This window comes from Dipodomys merriami, unplaced genomic scaffold (genome assembly GCF_024711535.1).
Source record: "Dipodomys merriami isolate MVZ:Mamm:240054 unplaced genomic scaffold, mDipMer1.0.p SCAF_5, whole genome shotgun sequence".
NCBI lineage: Eukaryota > Metazoa > Chordata > Mammalia > Rodentia > Heteromyidae > Dipodomys > Dipodomys merriami.
In genome coordinates, this window is record NW_027206068.1 from 68,449,916 (window position 1) to 68,472,366 (window position 22,451).

The 22,451-nt window shown below is 43.8% G+C and overlaps 1 protein-coding gene across 1 annotated transcript in view; it reads left to right on the forward strand.

Annotated features, from left to right (window-relative positions):
• Tbxas1 (thromboxane A synthase 1) overlaps nucleotides 1–22,451 on the forward strand; it is a 141,792-nt gene that overhangs the window by 27,101 nt on the left and 92,240 nt on the right. The window contains exons 2-3 of the mRNA XM_069997319.1: nucleotides 269–362; nucleotides 3,628–3,680. Of these exons, the coding sequence (XP_069853420.1) occupies nucleotides 269–362; nucleotides 3,628–3,680 (147 nt within the window). The remainder of the gene's footprint in view (nucleotides 1–268; nucleotides 363–3,627; nucleotides 3,681–22,451) is intronic.

Sequence of the window (22,451 nt, forward strand, 5' to 3'; positions counted from 1 at the left end):
TGGTGGTGGTGGTAGGGCTTGAACTCTGGGCCTGGGTGCAGTCCCTTAGCTCTTCAGCTCAAGGCTAGTGCTCTATCACTTGAGCCACAGCACCACTTCCAGTTTCCTGGTGGTATATTGGAGATGAGAGTCGCATGGACTTTCCTGCCCCGGCTGGCTTTGAACTGTGAGCCTTAGATCTCAGCCTCCTGAGTAGCTAAGGTTACAGGCGTGAGCCACCAGTACCTGGCCAGTTTCCTAGCTTTTAAAATTTGTTTCTTCCTTCCAGGTATTCCACATCAGCATTCTCAAGACTGGAGAAGTTGGGCATCAGACATCCCAAGCCATCTCCTTTCATTGGAAACCTGATGTTTTTCCACCAGGTAAGGCATGAACTCACTGGGCTTTGTACAGGTCTTCCCCCATGAAGAACTGGTCTTCTCTAGGTCACCCCAAGTGGTTTGTGTGTGAAGGTGCTATGTGATGCAATGAGCCATTGTCTACTGTGCTGACAATGCTCTTTCTCTTGTCGGCCATCAATATGCTGGACCCTTTAATTCATTCACTACAAATCTGTGAGAACCCTGGAGCCCCGTGGGACTGTGCCTGGCCCATGTAGATTTGACTAGTGTGTGAATGACAGCAGTGGTAAACCCAGGTTGTATATGTGTGAGTGTTTGACCTTCTGCAGTAATCCTGTCAAAAGACAGGAGGAGTCTCTGTTTCTCTGTGATTCCTGGCCCCCTATATTTGTTACCAAAACTGCCTACTTCCTGATTTTCCTTGTTATCTACCTCTTGGATTATGCCATTGTTTATCATCCTGTAACTCCCTTAAGATAGCCCTTGGCCAATCTGAACCTATAAAAGTGGAGGTTGGGGGGAGACACTTAGAGTTTAACCATGTGTCAGTTAACCCAGTGTTCACCCCATGATGGTACTAGATCATGACTTATTTAATATTAAATTACAAAATGAGATATCACTGCATGGACATTTCTTCATCATTGCTCTGGAATCTGCTGGTCAGAACTAGCACAAACTCTTTTTGTTGAGTGTCTAATTACCCATGCCTTAGAATTCAGGTTACTTACACCCTCAAGTGCACCACTGAATGGCGGTATACAGCACCAAAGCAGGATTGGGTAGTGGAGCTGGGGGCTGTGGTCTTACTGTAGACAGGATGGAGAACTGTCAGAGTGGAGGCAGCTGTGGGAGAAGCACAGACACCAGGGGAGGAGCACTATGTGTGTGCCACGTCGCTAGAATGACAGCTAGAGTGTCCACTAGCCTGTACCCGCCGGAAGCTAAGAGGTAGAGAACACTGGGAAGTATGGTAATATGTCATTTGTTTACTCACACTCTGAAAGACAAACTCAGAGCTGTTCATGTTCCATCATTCTGAAGTGAGGTCCATGGGAATGCAAGATTCCCCTGCCAAGGGCCACCAACAGTTTAGGTTAGAGTTACAGAATCCATCCAGGCTGAAGTGGTAAGGGCTTGTTACAGGATAATGATGACAGCCACAAGAAAAAGAACATGGGCTGGGCACCAGTGGCGCATACTTATTATCCTAGTTACTCAGGAGACTGAGTTCTGAGGATTGCAGCTCAAAGTCAGCCTGAGCAGGAAGTTCTGTGAGATTTTATACTTAATTAACCACCCAGAAAATTGGAAGTGGAGCTGTTGTTCAAAGTGGTAGGGTACTAGCCTTGTGGAAAAACTCAGGAACAGTGTCCCAGTCCTGAGTTCAAGCCCCATGACTGAAGAAAAACTCAAAAAAGAACCTGGGCAAAGTTGGGAATGATGGTGATGAGAATTCAAGGCAAAAGGAGTTAAACATGAGCCTTCGATCTGTGCCAGGATTACAGGGAGAATGGCTGTAGGATGACAGAAATAAAAAGTCAGAAAGGGTGTCTGGTTCTGCTACAGAAACCCTGCTTTAAGTAAACTGTCTTCAATTTGCTGGAGTGACATGTCACAGAAACAGCCCAGGAGGCACTTGCAGATAGGGACTCTGGTCTCTATCTTTGAAAGTTATTTTTTCTCACATTGGGTTTTTTCAGAAGCCTGTTGGTTTATCCTCCTAACTCACAGGGACACTGCCAGTAGAGCAATATCAGGAGCCAAGAGATTGGATTGTGTGTGTTAGTGAAAAGCCACACAAAGCAGGAAAAGACTAGTTGTGGACTAACCCTGATAATGACCATCTAATGGCTCTTCAGGACACCCCCTTCTCCCTGCCCCCTGGAAAGGCAGCTCCTTGGCTCTCGGCCCAAAATAACCGTAGCTATTTTTGCCTCTTGATCTCCCTCGCTTAAATTTCTTTTCTATCATTTTGGTCTCTTTCTCTGCTCTCATCCCTCTCCAGGATTTGTCATGTTGATTGCTTGCTCCCAGTATCTTAACCCCCCAGCCCCCTCACTCCACATCTTGTTCTCTGGCGTGTCTAGAGAGTCCAAAACAACTCTCTCCTTAAGGCTTCCTGTGGATCCTTGAAGTAAGTGTGAAGGATGTTAGAAGTGTCAGATAGGAAACAGGAAATGAATGTCACCTTTTGCTGGGGGCAACCATCCTGGGTACTGAGTTGAGTAATGGATTTAGACTCCGCATTTGAACAAAAACAATATAACTCAGGGTATGAGGAGAACACAGAGCTGTCACCTCTTGAACATTTCCCCAGATACTCCTTTTCAGCCCATCCTTGTATGCACAGATCCTGCCAAGTTCTTTCTAGAACTTGCTAGAATGTAGTCCCTTCAGTGACTATTTTTATATTCATGAATACTTTCCTTGGTATATGGCAAACTAAGCCTGGAGAATTCAGTGGATTTAATGGCAGTGGGGTCTATTTCCATTTAGGACATCCACTTCATCTAACCCTCAGCTCTCCTCTCATACTATATTACTTATTTATCATATATACCCTTGTACACCCTACCCCAACACAAATCCAGCGCTTCCCACCCAACTCATCCATGTGTATTTTCATATATACGTCACTCCGCCATATTGAAATTTTTGGAGCCCCAACTCATGTGATGTCCTCAGGTGTCCCATGCATTTGCCACCTTCACAGTACAAGAGCTTTAGACTTTTTCTGATCCTCCACCCAGTTTGTCCCACATATACCTTCTGGTAAACTCCACTATGAAAATATGCCCATGTTTTAGCCTATGTGGAATCAATCTAAAGTAATGTTATACTTTGAATATGTTGGTTTTAGTTAAAAATGTAGCTTAATTGGAAAGAATTCTTAACTGGTGATAATTCTGATAGACTCAGAAGTTTACACATTTAGGGGTCATGAAAGGAACTTGGCCAAAGAATCATCTGAGCCACAGTAATGGGGAAGGGGGAGGCGGGGAGGTTCTGTGCATGTTTTAGTAGCAGTTAGGCACAATAGTTTAAGCACTAGTGATCTCTTTCTCCCATTAAAATGGAGCTGCTGAAGAGTTTAGCTTGGCAATATTTTTTAAAGCCTCTTGTTTATCCAATATTCTGCAGTACTTGAAAGCAATATAGCTTGAATTCTTTTTTATGGTTTATGTAATTTTGCCCTTGCCTTTCTAGAGTTCTTTTTCCTGAGTAAATTTGAGAAGTTGAAAGTTTGCTCAATCATTCTTACTGTAGTATGTGTTTTCTGCAGGGTTTTTGGGAAAGCCAAATGGAACTCAGGAAACGATTTGGGCGTCTGTGTGGGTAAGGAAACTCAGCTTTTATTCTATATGCTTGCATGTCTGCACATTGAGTTGATGTGACAGAAATAATAAGAATAGGAATGTTACTTATGTTTCTATTCACTCCTTTGGGATAGTTTCTTTCAAATTTAGTTTTTTAGTGCATTTTAAGTGTTTTGTTGTAACATCTTCATATGCATGTGTTCAATGTTCTTTGATCATATATATTCATATCCCCATCATTTTCTCTTCTCCCCTTCTCCCTCCTACAGATTCCCTTCCCCCTTCCCAATAGTTTCCCTTCTATTTCCATGTCTCTCTCTTTTTAAAATCTAGGTTCCTCATATAAGAAAATCGATTTTGATACTTGTCTTTCTGAGTCTGGCTTATTTTAAATAAGCTTCATGTAATTAGCTCCAATCCCATCCATTTCCCTGAAAATGGCATAATTTCATTCTTCTTTATGGCCAAATAAACCTCAATTTTCTATCTTTCTTTGTCTATTCATCTGTCAATAGGTACCTGGGCTGATTCTCTAACTCTTGTTGAGAGTCCACAAAGAGGGAGCCCTCTAGTTCAGGCAAGATTCCTAGAGAAAACCCTCAGGGTTGTTCAGAGAGGCTTGGTGCTAGCCTGAGAGACCCTGGCTGTCGGTCTCAGTCACTTCACACTATCCTGGCAGGCATTGTGCTGTACAGAACGTGACAACCTCCACACTCTGTGGCAAACAGCCAGCTGGCTTTGACAGCCCATGAACGTCTTACCTTTCATTTATCTACATCTTACTTGGCCCAGCACCCGTTTCAAGCGGAAGGAAGTGTTATTAATAACTACATAGGATAACAGTGTAAACAAAGACTTCCTGGTTATGCTGCGGCATATATCACCCTTGCTCTTGGCCATTTAAAAACGATTCAATTCTTCCCTTTATTTTTCTTGAATTTTCTCTTTCATGCTTCAGAGCAATATCCTCTTTTTCTGAAACCCCAGAACTGAAGAATAAGCCCATGGTCAGACTACTTTCTCTATTAGAGACTTTACAGGCTTGAGTGGATTTTAACGTAAGTCTTTCCACACTAGAGTCCTCATCACGGTATTCTGTTTTACACAGCTTCTACTCCGATATGGGGTGTTATTTAATAGCATTTTCTTTTCTTTCTTTGGTTCTCCAGAGGTTTGAAATCCAGGTCTTGTGCTTGCTAGTCAGGGGATCTACCACTTGAGCCCCAGCCTTTATGCTCTTTGTTATTTCTTTACATTAGATCTTTTGCGTTTGCAGAGGGCCAACCTTGGATCGTGATTTTCCAACATATGTAGCTGGGATTATGGACACCAACTGATTCCTGGCTTATTTATTGAGGTTGGGTCTTGTTAACTTTTTGCCCAGGTTGGCCTTGAACCATAATCCTCCTGATCTCTGTCTCCCAAGTTACTGGGATTACAGATGTGAACTACTGTGCCCTGTCCATAGTATTTTTTGGTAGCTGCATTAAAATTCCATTGGATTGTGATCATCTTAACTGGAAGCCTGTCTGTTATAGGATTTTGGACTTCTATTCTCTTATTGCTTATTTGTAAAGATACTGAATCATAGTCTCAGTAAATGACCCTACCCAGGAGAGGTATACTCTTGGCCAAATGCTTCTACCTACACTGTTTTTTTGTTTGTTTGTTTGTTTTTCTTTTTCTTTTGCCAGTTGTGGGGCCTGAACTCTGGGCCTGGGCACTGTCCCTCTTCAGCTCAAGGCTACCACTTTGAGCCATAATGCCACTTCTGGGTTTTTCTGCTTATGTGGTACTGAGGAATCAAACCCAGGGCCTCATGCACACAAGGCAAGCACTCTAACACTGAGCCACTTTCCCAGCCCCTACACTGGTTTTTATATAGTCCTAAAAAACTAATAAATTAGCACGCAATATTTGATGCTGTCCATATTAGTTTGTCAGTGCTTCAGAGTGATCTAAACTGCAATTGATGATTTATTGTGTGTCTAAGGATTAGCTGGAGCTGACTGGTTTAAGCTGCACATAGCTTCTCTGGACTTCCTGCTGTGTCAGGAGGGGCGGTCTCATATGTATACTCCTGCTCCTGCAACTCTCAGCCTCTGTGGAAGGGGAGGCTCCCCAGGGAAGGATCTTCTCTGGTGCAGGCAAAGACTTAAGGAGGAGTTCAAACTGGTTAAATTCCTGTATACACATGTGTGAAATCCCATGGTATGAAACTCCTTTGAACAATTAGCATACCATGACAAAAACAAGAATAGGAATGGACAGCAGGACCTGTCCAGGGTTGGGGAACTAGTGGGAAGAAGAAGGTGAATGAGAGGGTCAAAATACTTGATGGTAGTGGAGCTGTGGCTCAAGTGGTAGAGCACTAGCCTTTAACAAAAACAAACAAAAAGCTTAGGGAGAGTACCTAGGCCCCGAGTTCAAGCCTCAGAACTGGAACCAAAAGAAAAAAAATACATGATATATATGTGTGAAAATGGAATGAAGAAGCCTGTGATGGCTGGTTTGGGAAAGGGGAATGGTGGAGGAAGAAGGTACAACATATGCATCTATGGCCATACAGAATTGTAACCCCCTTATACAACTAATCGAGGCTAATAGGAAATGCTTTTAAATATAGAAGAAAAAGGCAAGTAAGAAACACACTGTACCAGATCAGCTGACATCCTAGTGATTAAGTCAAGTTACCTGGCCAAACCCAGACTCAGGGCAGGAGGTGCACTGTGAGCCCAGAGCATGTCCCTAGGCCAAGCCTAATACTGTCAGAGCAGGGAGATGTACTCTGCTGGAAGGGCAGGGAGGTGGGGAGGGGGAGAGATTGTCATCACATAAGGAGCCATGCTAGCTCACAAAGGACTAAACTATTTAACCTTTTATTCTATAGCTGGGTCTCTGAATGCCCTGCCAGGATGGTTCTAGATTCTGGCCCAGGGTTAGGACTGCAGGTGGAGACAAAGCAGCAGGCAAGGATGACTGGAGGGCCACAGAGGCTGGAGAATCAGCGACAGATTTGCACTTTTGTAGTCTTGATGTTTCTATCCAAAACCAACATCAAAGAAGAGTGTGTCAGGTTCAAGGTGGGAGGAAGCTCATTCCCCATCAGTGACAATCAAATACAGCATCAATAACTTCTTTATCCCCTAAATGACAACCTGCACAGCTGTGTTCCCAAACAATAGAATGTCTCAAATTAAAGTTACATAAAAGCTCTATCTCTAGTAATAAGTGCAAATCAAAAACTTCTATATTTAATTGAATGGTACCTGCAAGAACTCCAAGTTGTTCAATGCAAAATGCATAATAGAGTCATTTGTAATAGTCATGAATCTTTGTGACATTTGTCAGGGTGTTCTCCCTCCTGGAAACAAGTCTTGAGAACACATGCTTTTATGCAGAGATCTTTTGTCAAGAAATTTTGTGGGGGAAGAAAAAAGAATGGCACCACCTCAAAAATTACACACACACATTTACTAAGTTCTCGTGCCTCTTACCCCTCATTGAGGACGCAAACAGGATTCTAACCTGATCCAAAGAGAATGATATTCTACCTCTGTTTTCCAATTTTAAATAAACAATCATTACAAAATCCAAAGAAGCAGCAAACATTCAATCACATAGAGCTTCAATTTTCTGCTTAAGCACTATTTTATGGGCAGAGACTCAAGTTTTCAGAAACCTATGAATGAGCCAGATACGGGGGCACACGCTGTATCTGTAATGTCAGCACCGAGGAGACTGAGGCTGGAGGATCTCAAATTGGGTTTTTTGTTGTTGTTGTTTGTTTGTTTGTCTGTCAGTCATGGGGCTTGAACTCAGGGCCTAGGCACTGTCCCTGAGCTTTTTTGCTTAAGGCTAGTGTTCTACCACTTTGAGCCACAGCACCACTTCCGGTTTTCTGGTAGTTAATTGGAGGTAAGAGGCTCACAGACTATCCTGCTCAGGCTGGCTGGCTTTGAAACACGATCCTCAGATCACAACCTCCTGGGTAGTTAATATTACAGGCATAAGCCACCAGTGATTAACTGAGGATCTCAGGTTTGAAGCCAGTCAACATTCTACAGTGAAACCCTCTATCAACAAAACAAAACAAAACACTAGGAAAGGAAAGGAAGGAAGGTAGGAAGGAAGGAAGGAAGGAAGGAAGGAAGAAAGAAAGAAAGAAAGAAAGAAAGAAAGAAAGAAAGAAGAAAGAAAGTTGAATAATTAATAATGCAAATCAATAGTTCTAACCCTTATTACTCACGCAGGTCAAAAGATAAATGACAGCATCTAAATGTCTAAAATGAAAGCTGTTAGAGCAAATTAGACTTTGCCAGAAAACCATTCAGACATCCAGGTACCAGGTACACAGAAAAGGTTTATTGCCAGTAAAGGGATTGGCACACCCCTTCTCACAACAGAGAAGGTGACCTTTTATAACCTCTGAGATTTGGGGAATGTTCTTGCTTTATAGGGTTATAGTTTCCCTCTCAGGTGACCCATATGACATGTGAGGTTTAGGGGATCTCACTGCATTATATGGTGGTAGTTATCCCAAAGGAGAGCCTTCTGTGGTGAGTCCCTACCCTCTGGGTAGGGACTAATCATTTACTGCCTTTACTAAGTGCCTAGCGTTGCCTAGGGAAAGAGCATGCTAATCTATGAGAGGAGGCTATTGGACTAACAAAGCCATTGCAAATATTAGTGTAAACGTTCAACCATGGTCATGCACTGTCCTATACACATTTGAAATTGTATCAGATTCTGAACCAAAGCTCTTCTCTACACTGGAACGAAGTCTCCTTCCTTCTTTAAGTCTCTCTGAGTCTGGGTTGTTTACTATGCATTCCAATTAGTCCTGATCAGTCTTTTGTGGAACATTTCTCTAGCAATGCACACAAAGTAATTCCCTGGAAAGGCACCACCAAGTTTTATGATGCCTACACGCCTGGGGCAGATAATAGAAACTTAACTACTAAAATAAGTTCCTTGATTATTCTTCGAATCTCAAGACCATGTTCTTAATGACTTTCCTCCATCTTCGTCTCCAACTGCAAGGACCTTGCAATCCAGAGTAAAGTTGTTCTGCCCTAACTACAGCACATAATCTTTTGGCCTCTGTGTGGGGACTTGACTCTGACCTGTTCTCCAGGCCTCACATTAACCACCAAAAAAAGGCACTGTCAGTAGGTGGTTCTGCTTTTTGCATCTGCTAAAAGAAGAATCTACTGTCTTACGTCCTGAACTTTGGCTGATGGGTGGCCTGTCATTGCATGCCAGGTACGTGTGGTGACTGAGTACTTTTGTCTTACAACCCCTGTTGCCACTTCTTGGAGCTACTCAGCCTTCAAGGAAGTGGCCATTCAGAGATGGAATCAGCATGAACATCTTTCACAACAGGATCACTGTGGCAAAGAACCTAGCTCCTCCCTCTTCTGCATGGCTAATGTGGTGGTGGCAGGTGCATGGGTGCTCATTAACCACCGAAGAGGCAGTTGTTCAATGGCTTGAAGGTCCTTTCTCTCTTCTCCTCTTCCCTCTCTCTCCTTCCCTGCCTCCCTGTATCTTTGTCAGTGCTGGAGAGCAAAGCAGGGCTTCGCACAGCATAGGCAAGCATTCCACCACAGAGCTCCATCCCCAGCCCAGGTTTGCTCTTGTTGATCTCTTCCAAAAGACCCCAGCCCAAAGATCCCTAGCTGCTGCTTGTTAAAGGAGTCTTCAAGTTCTCTGTTACAGTTTAGGGTCACCCAGACCATCCCATGAGGGGGGAAAGTCTCCCACCCTTATCTTCCTCAGCCTGGGAGCTCACTGGGTGCTTTATCTTTAATCTCCATCTTGGGGTCTTGAATGCTGTCCTTCTCCAAGTCCACACCAGGGAGTTAGGGCTCAAGAAACCACATATAGCCCCCAGAATAAAGGTTTCAAGTTTATATGCCAACAAAGTGACTCGAAGGAGGCACATCACCCTCCATAGTAGGGGGGCTGAGGCACCTGCTTCTTGGTCAGATCCATACCATCAAGATAACATAGCGCTTACCATCTTAACCAATTTGGGGAGGCACAATGTAGCAGGATTAAAGTTAGTGGGCCTCTGTGTGACCATGGCCACTGCCACCATTCATATCTAGAATATCATTCTATATCTAGAATATCATTCATATGTAGAAATTCATATCTAGGACTGAAATTTTATCCTGATCACTGCCCTCCCCCACCAGTCCCTGGCCATCCCATCCCACTCTCTAGGGACCAATGTAAGTGAATCACACAATTTTGGCTTATTTCAGTTAATATGTGTCACATTTCCCTCCTCCCTGACTCCATCTCCCTTCCCCCCGCCCCCATGCTGGGGATGGAACCCAGAAAGTCACACATGCTAGGTGTGTACTGAATCACACTGACCTACATCCACAATCTCTCCACCCACATTCTTTTGATGACACTGGGGTTAGAACTCAGGGCCTTGCTCTTATTAGATAGGTGCTATACTGCTATGCCATGCCTCTAGCACAGATTTTGTTTCTATTTAAGGCTAAGGAGGATCGACCATTTGAAGCCAGCCAGGGCTACATTGCAGGATCTTGTCTCAAAAAAAGAAATGCAATGAATGGATCAAGAAAATGTGATATATGTATATGTATATATATATATATATATATATATATTGTATATATATATAGTATTATACATATAATATACAGTATAAATAGTATATATATAGTATATGTATATATACTATATAGTATATATTATATATATTGGAATTCTATGCCTCCATCAGAAAGAATGACACCACCCCATTTGTTAGGAAATGGAAAGACTTGGAAAAAATTATATTAAGTGAAGTAAGCCAGGCCCAAAGAAACATAGGTCCCATGGTTTCCCTTATTTGTAATAACTAGTATATGTCTAGGACAAGCAGAAAAGGTAAAAAAACTATATATATGTATATGTATATGACCATATAAGATGATGCTAAGCGAAATGAACCCCAAGATAGGGACACAAGGGTTTTATCTTTCTTGCTGTTGTTTTTAATGCACTCATAATGTACTATGTGATTTTTTTTTGTTTCTTTGTATGTTCTTCCCCCATGGTATAACCTCTGTTGTTACTGTATTTGATTCTGGTACCCTGCATCTTGTATATACATTTTTCTCTAATTTGTGGAGGGGAAGGGAAATAACAAAATACTGAAATAAGGATACATGTTGACCCATTGTAACAATGAGATGCACAAGACACTATGTTGAAAACAAACTTTACAACTTTGTGGGGGAGGAAAGATTTGGGGAGGTGGGGAAGGAAGGATGGTAGGGAAAAAACAAGAGAGGGTAATAACCCTAGGTAGGAAATGTACTCATTACCTTACTCATGTAACTGTAACCCCTCTATACAGTATCTCTACAATAAAAGATATATATTAAAAATTAAAAATGTAGTTATAACTGTAAGAGTACAAATATATCTTCAAGACTCTGCTGCCAGTTCATTTGGTAGCTTGTCAGAAAATGGAATTACTAAATCAGATAGCAATTCTTGTTTTTCTTCTTCTGAGGATCCATTGTACTATTTTCCCAGTGAACCCATCATTTGAAGTTTGGAGGACATGTTATAGCAATATTTTGTGGTTCCCTTTTCACCATGATTCAGGGGCCATTATTTTTCAATTACAAACTTTAAAAGTGAACTCCAGGTGAAAGTTACTCTCCATTTTGTGCTCTGGATCCCAAATGGATCAATGAGAACTGCACATTTCTTTTATTTTTCTTGTATCTTTCTTTGTGTGTGTGTGTGCGGGGGTGCACGCGTGTACAGATGTGCGCGCCAGGGCCTTGCACTTGCACTTTTTTGCTCCAGGCTAGCACTCTACCACTTTAGCCACACCTCTACTTCTAGCTTTTTGCTGATAAGTTACAGATAAGAGTCTCATATATACTTTTTTGCCCAGACTGCCTTTGAACCACAATCCTCAATCTTAGCCTCCTGAGTAGCTAGGATTACAGGCGTGAGCCACCAGCGCCTGGCTGAGAACCACACATTTTCTGATTGGAATGTGTGACCTCCAAGGTCCTAATGCCTCCAACTTCCTGCTGGCTACAAGCCAGTGGGCACATTTTTGATCAAACTAACCCCATTGTCAACGAATGCTTGACAGGTCCATAAATTCAGTGGCTGTAATACGTTCCCAGTGGTCGCCACCCAGAGCTCCTTCTTCTCTTATCTCGCTCCTCTCTGCCAAACCCTTTACAATTTATGTGTCTGCTTTTTCATCCTGCTCTCCTCCCACCCCGAATTTCCTCTTTCCCACCAGCTTCCAAGGGGCCCTTGTGTCTTATATACATTTCCTGCTCTCTGTCTGGGACTTCGGCTTCCGTGTTCATGAAATTTCCACTTCTCTCCCTGCAGCCAGTCCTTCCATCGTACAGCTTCTTACCGTGTCTGATAACTTATTAATTCACACACTTTTCACTGCTTTCATAGGCATAGGCTCCAGCATTTGCTGAAGGACACATGCTGTGTTCCTCATAGTCCCTGCTTTAGCACGTGCTCCCTGAGAGAGGTTAATACCTACGCAAATAATGGAGAGAGGGTGGGGATACCTAAGCTTGGGAAGGCATTGAGAGCTGTTGGTTTTGCTGGAAAGGAGCAGAGTAGAAGCTGAGGGTGTATTAGGAAAACCTGGTGTTTGGGACATCAATAAAGAGGACAGGCTTGGCAGTGACTACAGGATGGTGCAAAGGGGGTGGATTGCCTCAAGAAACGTGAGCAGCTTTTGAGAGAGGAGGAAGCACAGGAAGAATGGAATTTGCAAAAAAAAAAAAAAAAAAAACTAAACAAAGCATTATTATTTTTTTAGTCCTGGTGAGATAACAGTGACTTGGATTAGGAGAAATAGAAGGAAAAGAGGGAGAATTTTGTTTTAAAATGTCCTGTAGGTGTCTACGGCTATACCACCCTGAATGCACTTGATCTCATCTGCTCTCTGACCAAGCAGGACTGGTTAATGCTTAGATAGGAGACTGTGTGGGGATACTGGATGCTGTAGGTAATGGACTTCTGGGTGCCGGTGATGTATGCCTATAATCCTAGCTACCCAGGAGGCTGAGATCCAGAGGCTCACAGTTTAAAGCCAGCCCAGGCAGAAAAGTGTACAAGACTCCATCTCCAAAATAACTCACAAAAATTCTGGCCTGAAGACATGGTTCATATGTATAGCACCAGCCAAGCAGGCAAACCAAGCAAGTGCAAGGACTTGGGTTCAAACTCTGATAGGGATAATAAAAGAGAACAAAAAGAGAAGGGAGGAGAAGGGAGAAAGGGGAAGGGAAGGGGAAGAGAGGGGAGGAAAGGAGAGGAGAGGAAAGGAGGGGAGGGGAGAAAGGAGGGAAGAGGAGAGGGGAAAAGAGGGGAAGAGAGGGGAAAAGAGAGAAGAGAAGAGGAGAGGAGAGGCCTTATAGGAAAAAAGGTATCAGAACTGAGGAAATAAATCCTCAGTTGTATGGATGAATGAATCAGCATGAATCGCTGATGTTGGCTTGAGTTCTAAGGATGAAATTGGTTTCTAAGGTGGAACATGGGAAAAAAGAGAAGGAGAGTTCATCTTCACCATACTCAGGTGGAGCTTGTGTTAGTTCACTCAGGCTGCCCGGCAAAATACCATAACTGCATGACAGAAAAAGTATTTATTATGGTTTGCAAGCTGGGAAGCCCAAGATCAGGATACTAGCAGATTGGATGTCTGGTCAGGGCCGGTTCACAGATGATGCAGTTCACAGATGACACCTTCTCACTGTGTCTGTACAAGGAAGGGGCGGGGAGGAATGCAAGCCTGGGGTTTGGGATCTTCCGCTTCTCACTCCGCAATCTCATGTGGTGTTTCCCACAGTGTGTCCTTTGGGCCATTTCCATCAATAATAACACTTGTGACATAGAAAATAAAAGAGAAGAGTCCCCTTTGGTCAAATACAGAAACACAGCATTAGTCCAAGCAACACGGGGCTCCTTATAGTCAAATATGCTTGGGAAATCTCCCAAGTGTGGATTCAATGCCCAGGGTTTATGAGACTACAGGACTGTTTTGTTTCCCAGAATACCTCTTGGGATTAGAAGATGGGAGACAGACTCTAAGACCAGATCGAACATGGGTCTAGTAGCGAGCAGTATTTTCCTCCTAAAGCATAAGAAAATAATCCTTGATAATGGTGACTTGTCACCATTACAGCCACTAATTACTAATGATCTCCACTTCAGGTTGACTTGAGGGGCCAAGGGCTGTGGAACAATGGAGAGGCTGGGAATACATGGCTGTGTGCTTTGCTTCTTGATTTACTCCCTTGACCTGTTCTCTCACTCCCTTTCCTGTGTGCACCCTACACATCATTATTTGGTTCATACTATCTTTAGTGCCTGCCAGTGGTAATGCTACAAGTCTTGTGCTTTGCTTTAGTTTTCTAATTAGCACTATGCTTTCAATACCTGTCACATCACCATGTTCCCATCGAATATGTTACTTCTAACTGTTGCCCAACTCCTACAGCTGTGCTACCTGTCTGCTGTCAGGGAGAGGCACCCTGTGGTGAATTCTATGACGCTTATCTATCTTGCTTTAATGAGTATAATACATGCCTATGCTCTGGGGCCATTTTCATATCAATATTAGTAATCTATTCAGAGTTTTTTCACATGGGTCTTATCTTTCCAATATAATATCTCATATATGACCGTATAACAACACTTTATCTTAACACATCATCTTCTTTAATACAGAGACACAAGTGACCTCAAGGTGAGAAGAGCATGTGGACTGTAAGATGCGCAAGCAGGATTGTATAGTGTACTAGTTTCTTTCCTGTTGCTATGACAGATGGTCTGACATAGACAATTTAGAAGGAGGAAAGGTTTATTGGTTCATTGTTGCAGAGCTTGCAGGCCATTATAGGCAAGTTCCATTGCTTCTGGGCCCATGGTCACACAATGGCTACAGAGCTGAGAAAGCATGTGAGAAATAAGCTGTTCACCTCATGGTGGACAGGAAGAAGACAGGAAAGGACCAAGACAAAACATCCCCTTCAAAGAAATAACTGTAGTGAGCCACTTCCTGTAAGGCAGGGGCCTTCTATAGCTTCTATCACTTCCCAATAGTTTATTCAATCTTTTTAATCTATCAATGGATTAATCCATTTATGAATATAGAACTCCCATGATCCAATTGTCTCTGTAAACTCCCTCATAAATACTCCTAGAAGTGTGCTCCATTATTCTCTCTAGGTGTTTCTCAGTCTAATCAAGTTGACAGTCAACTTGATTACCACCACATATGGGTTCTCCTTATTAATCTGAAACTCTCTGGTTCTACTTTTTTTCTGGTTGTTCCTTAGGTATGCTAAACACTTCTGCCTTAGAAGTTTGCCTCAACAATAGGTAATGTAACCAGTTGATTTTCTTGCTTTCCTGAGAGAAAACAAGCTCTGTGAGGACAGAAACTTTGTCTCTTATTCATCCTGATATTCCCCATGCCTAGAACAATATTGGACACATAATATATGCACAGTAAATATTTGGTGAATGAGTAAATGAATTGCCTCTTGGTACACGTCTCTTTCATGATATTTAGCCTCAAGGAAACCTCAAATAGGAAGATCTTGTTATTTTTCTAATTTTTGTCATTTGTCATTTTTTTCCTTGAAGATAAATGAAAAGAGCAAGGGGAACTATTAAAATCAAGGCTTGGGAGGTGAAGGTCCTTAACTGTTTCCATCAGTAGTCCCTCAAAGTAATGAAGTTAAATTATATGTTATACATAAATCATCTGGTAATCCAAAGGATCAATAGATAAGGCAAAATATGTCTCATGACACCAGCTGGGTTCCACTGACCCAGATCATCACTTGGGTTTTTACTGGGTGTCCTCTCGTGTCCCATACCCGAGTATGCCATTGCCCAGGGCTTAACTGTTGGGGGTCTGCTCAAAGAATCAGAAAGAACATAGGATTAGAAACTATTTCTGGCTTCTGGTCTTTGCTCATCTATGTCCATCTCAGGACTAAAATGAGTCACTGAAGCCTTTTCCTTGCCTTTAAAAATGGCTTGAAGGCCAGAGGTGATGGTATATACCTGGATCATCACTTCAGGTCATGTTACCATGAGATTTGATCTGGAAAACAAATGAAAAGCAAAAGGACAGGTGGCATGGCTCAAATGATAGAGCACTCAACTAGCAAAGCCCTGAGTTCAAGCCCTAGTCCCACCCACCAAAATCTATTGGAGAGCCTGCCTAGATTGCAGGTCTCATTTGCACTCCCACAGTGTAGACCTACCAAGTTCTAGTTGGGATTCCTCTGCTCCTTTGGCTTAAGTTCACAAAGCTGCTTGCAGCCAGCTGTCTTGGAGAGATGGATTAGTTCAAGAGCCCCCTTCCCTGGACAACTTGGGGCAGGGTACCCAAGTCCCTGCACAGGAACATGCTCATCTTTGTGTCTCTGTGGAATCCCTGCCCTGTGTCTTCTCCCAGGCTCCTCCTGGGTAAGGAATGGCACTTGAGAAATGATATGTGTCTCCCTGTCATTTTCTTTCCTAGCTATGAAATGGGGTGGAGGGGAGGAGTAAGGCTGGAACAATCATCTCTAAAGTACTACAGTCTGTGCTTAGATCTTTTCCTCCTGACTCTTGTTTCTTCCCAGTGTTGTCTGAAATTCTTCTGCCATTGAATTCTCACATCCGGCCTTTCTACTACCTCCCACATTCTTCCCATGGCACTGAGCCTCTTCCTTCCCCATGCAGAAGTGACACTAGCTTCTGCCATGTTGTGAGCCTATATCTCATTAGAGGAGAGGGGATTTTGTTGTATACACTCACAGGATATATGTCCTGCATGTATTCTATATCATAGGACACATACCCGCATACACATTTCCTGCTGCTATTCCAGAATACACATGCCTTGGTATAACGTGTGGGTGAAAATATTCAGGGACAGCCAAATGACTATTTTAATGTTTCTTTGTCCCTGTGGTGCCATCCAACTATTTATTTAGTAGCTGCATGCTCATTGCCTCGACAACTTTGCCTTAAAGGCTGTTCTTCATGTTTATGATTCTTACTGTGAAAAAAATTGCTTGCCTAACATCTGTTCTGAATTTGTTTTTTTTCTTTATTTTTATTTATCTATTCCCAATTGAATTAAATTTGCGCCAAGGACAGTAACTTGAATTGGAATCTTCAGTGTCCTTCAGGATTTCTATACACTTCAATACATCTCTTAATTACTCTTTTTTTTATTGTTATGAGATATACATCTATACCCCACTCACACAGGCAGATTGGTTTGCAGCTTACCTCAGCCTGTCCTCCTCTGGGGAGCAAGTTTTATTAACTGAATAAATTAAATGGGAGAGTATATTCAATAGAGGAGGGAGGTTTATCGTTATGGGCTTGTTTCAGATATTTTTCCTCCTGGCTGCCCAATTCTCTCCTGTAGCCATTGCTCTGTGTTGAAGGAAACTTAATATAGTCTTAATTCACTAGGATGAGAAGAGCCACTTCCTCTTACTGAGGAAGACTCTGAGGGGGAGGGGCGGAACTCTTCTCCTGCCCACTTCCAGGAAGGAGAGAGTAGAGCCATCCCAGAGCAACAAGGGAGAAGAAAAACATTTGGACCTGTGTTTCCTGGCTGCTAGGCCTGGGGTCTTTCCCAGGTGCCAGAAGGCCTCCTGGGGGAACCCAACCACCAGCTGCCACTATACCACTGGAAAAGCCACCAACCTTCCCAGAATGGGCACTATGCATGGTCCATGGGTACAGCAGGGTGGGGCAGCTAGAAATGGACAGGGTAGTGCAGGGCAAGTCAGGATGGGCCTCCTCTTCCTTGGAGACTCCCCTGGTAGAATAATGGTTTTCTGGTTTCTTCCAGGCTGGTGTATATGAGATGGGATCCAAGTCTACATACATTGACCCCTCTGTTGTTTCCACATAGAAACCAACCTAGTGAGCTACCATGATGCATATCCCCCTCAGAGGGCATGGAGGTCCCCAAGAAGGGAGTGAGATTGCTTTTTGACCCAGTGCTTGGGAATCTTCCAGGTATAGTGACAGTGGCCCAGGCAGTGCAGGGATTGGCCCAACATCACAGTTATGACCCCAAATGTGATGCTCTTTCTACCATCTGTTCTCTGATTGTTCTAGGAGGAGGGTCCTCCTTAGCTCCTTTATGACCTTTCCCACACTCTTCAGGGTCTATGTCCACATCTTGTTGGACACTGGACAAGAGGGGTGACTACTCTATGTTTAGGATTCTGGACATGGTCTGTGCAACAGCAATTTCCATCTTTGCTCTGTGTACGACTTGGAGCTGATGGACATGGCAGACACCACCCTTTCCCAATTTGTGTTTGATTTAGAAGATTAACACACTCATGGTCTGAGTTGTGCTGGAAAGCCAGGTAAGAAGGGGCTGACTCCACCCCACTCCCAAGTAGAACTGGAATCTAGAGCTACAACTTGGGAAGGATTGTACCTATGATGGGGGAGAAGGCTTCCTGCAGGAGGCGGTACTAGAACATGGTCTTCAAGGGTGAATGGAGAAAGAGAGGAAGAGGGCGGTTAGGAGAAAGACTTGAAGATGGCATGGGAAGGAAGCTGACAGCTGCAGAGGGAGGCAGGGCTGGGTCAGCTGGCTGCTGTCATGTCATGGAGTCCTGGTTGCCAGGCTTAGGATTGGGTGGTTGTACTTTTTGCTATGAGCTGGTTAAAGCTATGTCTTATAGATTGGCTTTTTTGGTGTCCTGGGCCTTGAACTCTGGGCCTGGGCACTGTCTCTAAGCTCCTTTTGTTCAGGGCTAGCACTCTACTACTTGACTACATACATCACCACTTTGGGCATTTTCTGTGATTAATTGGAGATAAGAGTCTCATGGACTTTCCTGCCTGGGTTGTCTTCAAGCTGCAATCCTCAGATCTCAGCTTCCTGAGTAGCCAGGATTACAGGTGTGCCACCAGTGCCTGGCTAGACTGGCTTCTTGATGCTGACAAGGAAGTGGATATGGGTGCAGGATGTTTATTAGAGATCCTTACCTATGAAGGGCAGATGGCAGGAGCTGAGAAAGTCATTCCCTAATTGGACCAAGTGGACACCTCCATCCTCCTGTTGTCATTGAATGCTAGCTTTCTGAGTGGAAAGGAAGAGCATGAAGAGGGGGGTAGGGGGGTGGGGTGGCAGTGCCCTTGGGCAGGCAATGTGGCTTCCTGCGCCTAAAACCAACAACAACAGAGCTGACAGCTGCCTTTGTAGCTGGTGACAAATCCTCCCCTGAAGGGAGGTCTGGGTGACAGACACATCATAGACACTTCCACAATGTAGAAGCATATTCAGATCAATCAGAAGCATTGGGTTGAAATAGAGGGTGAGCCATGGGTTCTGTGGGTTCCATTCTCCAGCAGCCTTTTTTTTAACAACTAGATCTAAGATTCCCTCTATCTGGGTCACCTCAAGGATAGACACGTGCATATTTGATGAAGCCAGTCAAAGTACTCCACAGGTGGCACTTCTCCTGGTAGTAGAGTGAACAGAGTGGTTAGAGAATAGCCAAGGCTTTGAAAATGGGGAGACAAATGTGAGTAAAGAGAAATCAGTTCTGAGGTTTCACTTCTGAAATTTCAAGGACTAGAAAGACAGACTCAAACCATCCTTGTACTTTTCTCTATTGGCCCAGTGTTCTGCCAGCTTCTTGGGGGATGTAAGGAAAAGTAAAACAGGCATATCTAATAAGACTAGGCAGAAAGTATATAGGAGGATCACAGTCCATGGCCAGATGGGCAAAAAGAGTGAGACCCAATCCAAAAAAACTAAAATGAATGGGTTAGGGGCATTGTTCAAGTGGTAGGTTGACACCTAGAATGCTCAAGGCCTTGAGTTCAAACCTCAGTACAACCCCTCTCCCCCCAAAGAAGAAGAAGAATGAACAAGATAGCCTCATGAACCAATCAGAGATAGAACCCAGGACTCCTAGGGCTTCTCTATAGTACTATGGGAGGCACCAGTCCCAGAGGAGTCCCTATAAGGTAAACTTCTGAGAATTCCCAGCCCTGGCCTTATTAGCTTTCTCTGGTCTTTTGGAAGTTGTGAGTCTCTCAGACATTTATCTCCCTCTCCCCATGGAACTTCCTGATGATACTATATATACAGTGCAGCCAAAGGTGAGGTGTGAGGTCAGGACAGCAGTTCCCCTGTTAGCATCCTCCACCTATTGGGAAATGAAGCAGTTACTAAGATGCAGAGTTCTCCTGCTGATGCCCTGTCAGTAATCTCTTGATCTCTCATGGGGCAGCCTACATGCTGGGGCAGGCAAAGCCCTTTGTATTTTGTGGCACCCATTTGTACTCATGGTGTCCATGTTCACATACAACTTCTCTACTGACAAACTTCTTGTTTAACCTTCAACATGGTTTCATTTATCAAAGGAACAGGCTCAGCACAGCTGAGATTTGCTTAAGGTGACACAGCTAGTAAATTGCAGACAAAGCCTTGAACCAAGTCTAAATCCCTCAGACTTGTGCATCATTTGGCAACTTCATTGTACCCCATGTCAGCCTCAGTGGGCCAAGCCAGTGACACCTCCCCCACCTACCTTGATTCCTGTTCAAAATTCACCCACAATTATTGGAAAATATTGGAACATTGGAAGACATAACATGAAAAGTGGCAGGGACCAAGGCTTGTGGCTTCCTCCAGACATTTAGGAATTTATCAGCAGGACCCAATACAAGGCCTAACCCAGAATATGTGCTCAGTAAACGCTTCCAAATGTACCAATTAATGCTAAAACTATTAACAGCTATTGCTTATTAACAGGACTGGACATATTATTTTACAGTGTGCTTTTCTACTCAGCTGTGTTCTGCCCGAGAGTGACCTTTCCCCTCAGAGCCTTTATAGCTTAGTCACCCTGGCAGGGGGGAGGGCCTTCTGGAACAGGACCAGGTCACCCCCAGGCAAATGCCAACCATCTCACTTCCTTTGGACCTAATGCAGCTGTGCTGTTTTGGCTGAACTAACTGGTCAGTTGTTGTTGTTGTTTTTTTTTCCTTTCAGAAAAGAAAACCACTAATTAAATGAGTCAAACAAGTGTTATTTTTGCCTACATAATACTTCGCTGATTCGCCCACGTTTTCTCTTCAACCAGGTGTTTTCGGGTTGAATAAGCAAATTATTATGTACATAAATACGTATAAATGAATAACTGGTTACAAATTCCATGCCCCTAAAGGAGTCCATGTATAACTTGAATTAGAGGAGAACAAGACCTCAACCTCCTTAATTGGGTTCAAGGTTTTCTGGTCCATTAAGCAAGGATCTGCCCAAAACCTCCACCTTGAAAACATGAGGTTTGCAGAGTGCAGGGGCTGCTTGCCCTGGGGCTGGGTCACAGAGGAGGTGAACCCGGAAGAAGAGGAGATGGCGCATGCTCAGTGATGACAGGCAGCTCTGAGACTGAGGTCAAGGCCTTCATCTTGGGCTGTCTGTATTTCCTGTTCCCTGTCCGTTTTCCACAGAACTGGGTGTGATGATAGAGGAAGTGTACTCAGTAAATGCCCACAATTGTGGCTGGGGCCTCTAAGGGTCTGAGAATGGTCTGCAAACCTTCCAAATACTTCCCTGACCACCTTCGCTTATAGAGAAGTTTCCTTGCACCAGAGAGGAGACAATGAAAACCATCATTACATTCCTTCTGAATTCGTTGGAACCATAGGATTTAGAGCCACAGCAAACTGCGGAGATGACCTAGACTTTGTTCCAATATTCTGCTGCAGCCCAGAGAGTGTCAGGATAAACTCCTGATAAACGGGTGACATAGTTCCTCTCCTGAGCAGGGGGGTGGGGGGGTGGGGGGGTGGAGCTGGAGAGTGCAAGTCCCTCTGGGGACCGCCGTGCCCAGGCCCAATGAGGCCCTGCATTCATGTTGTCTTGGTCCATTTTTCTTTGCTATAACCAAATGCCGCAGGCTGGGAAACACAAAGAAAGGTTTCTCTAGAAAGGTCCTTGGAGACTTTAGAGGCCCAACACTGATGGATGGCATTTGGTGAGAGCCTTATGCTGGAGGTCCTCTCTGTAGAGAGGGTGGTACCAAGGCATGGCACAGTAAGAAGAGCACATCTAAGAGACAGCGTCAAACTGGATTTCATAACAAACCCATGATCCGTGAATGGACCAGTCTATTCAGGTGCAGAGCCTTCATGACCTAGTTACTGCGCAGAGGTCCCACCTTTTAATATTTTGGGAAGATTAAATTTCAGCAGGAAGTGGGGCGGAGGCATTCAAACCGTAGAACATTCCAAAGTTCAAAACTGAGATCAGATTGTTTCAGAAAAGAAAGCTTTGAGAGGCAGGATGGCCTCAGGTCTTTTCACAAGGTTGAGAAGGAAACAGTGGGACCATACTAGGTAGGACGCTGTGATTGTTACTGAGTGATAAAAAGCCAAAGTCAAACTAATGTCAGCACAACTAATTGATTTAAGCTGCAGCAGGCAAAGCTCTGAACTTGACTTTGTACTTTCTTTTTTTTCTTTTGTCGGTAATGCGGCTTGAACTCTGGGCCTGGGCACTGTCCCTCAGCTCTTCAGTTCAAGGCTAGCGCTCTACCACTTGAGCTACAGCACCACTTCCAGTTTTTTGGTGTTTTATTGGAGATAAGAGTTTCACGGACTTTCCTGCTGGGGCTCCTCAGATCTCAGCCTCCTGGGTAGCTAGGATTACAGGCATGAGCCACCAGTGCCCGGCCTTGACTTTGTGCTTTCTAGACAGTGTCTC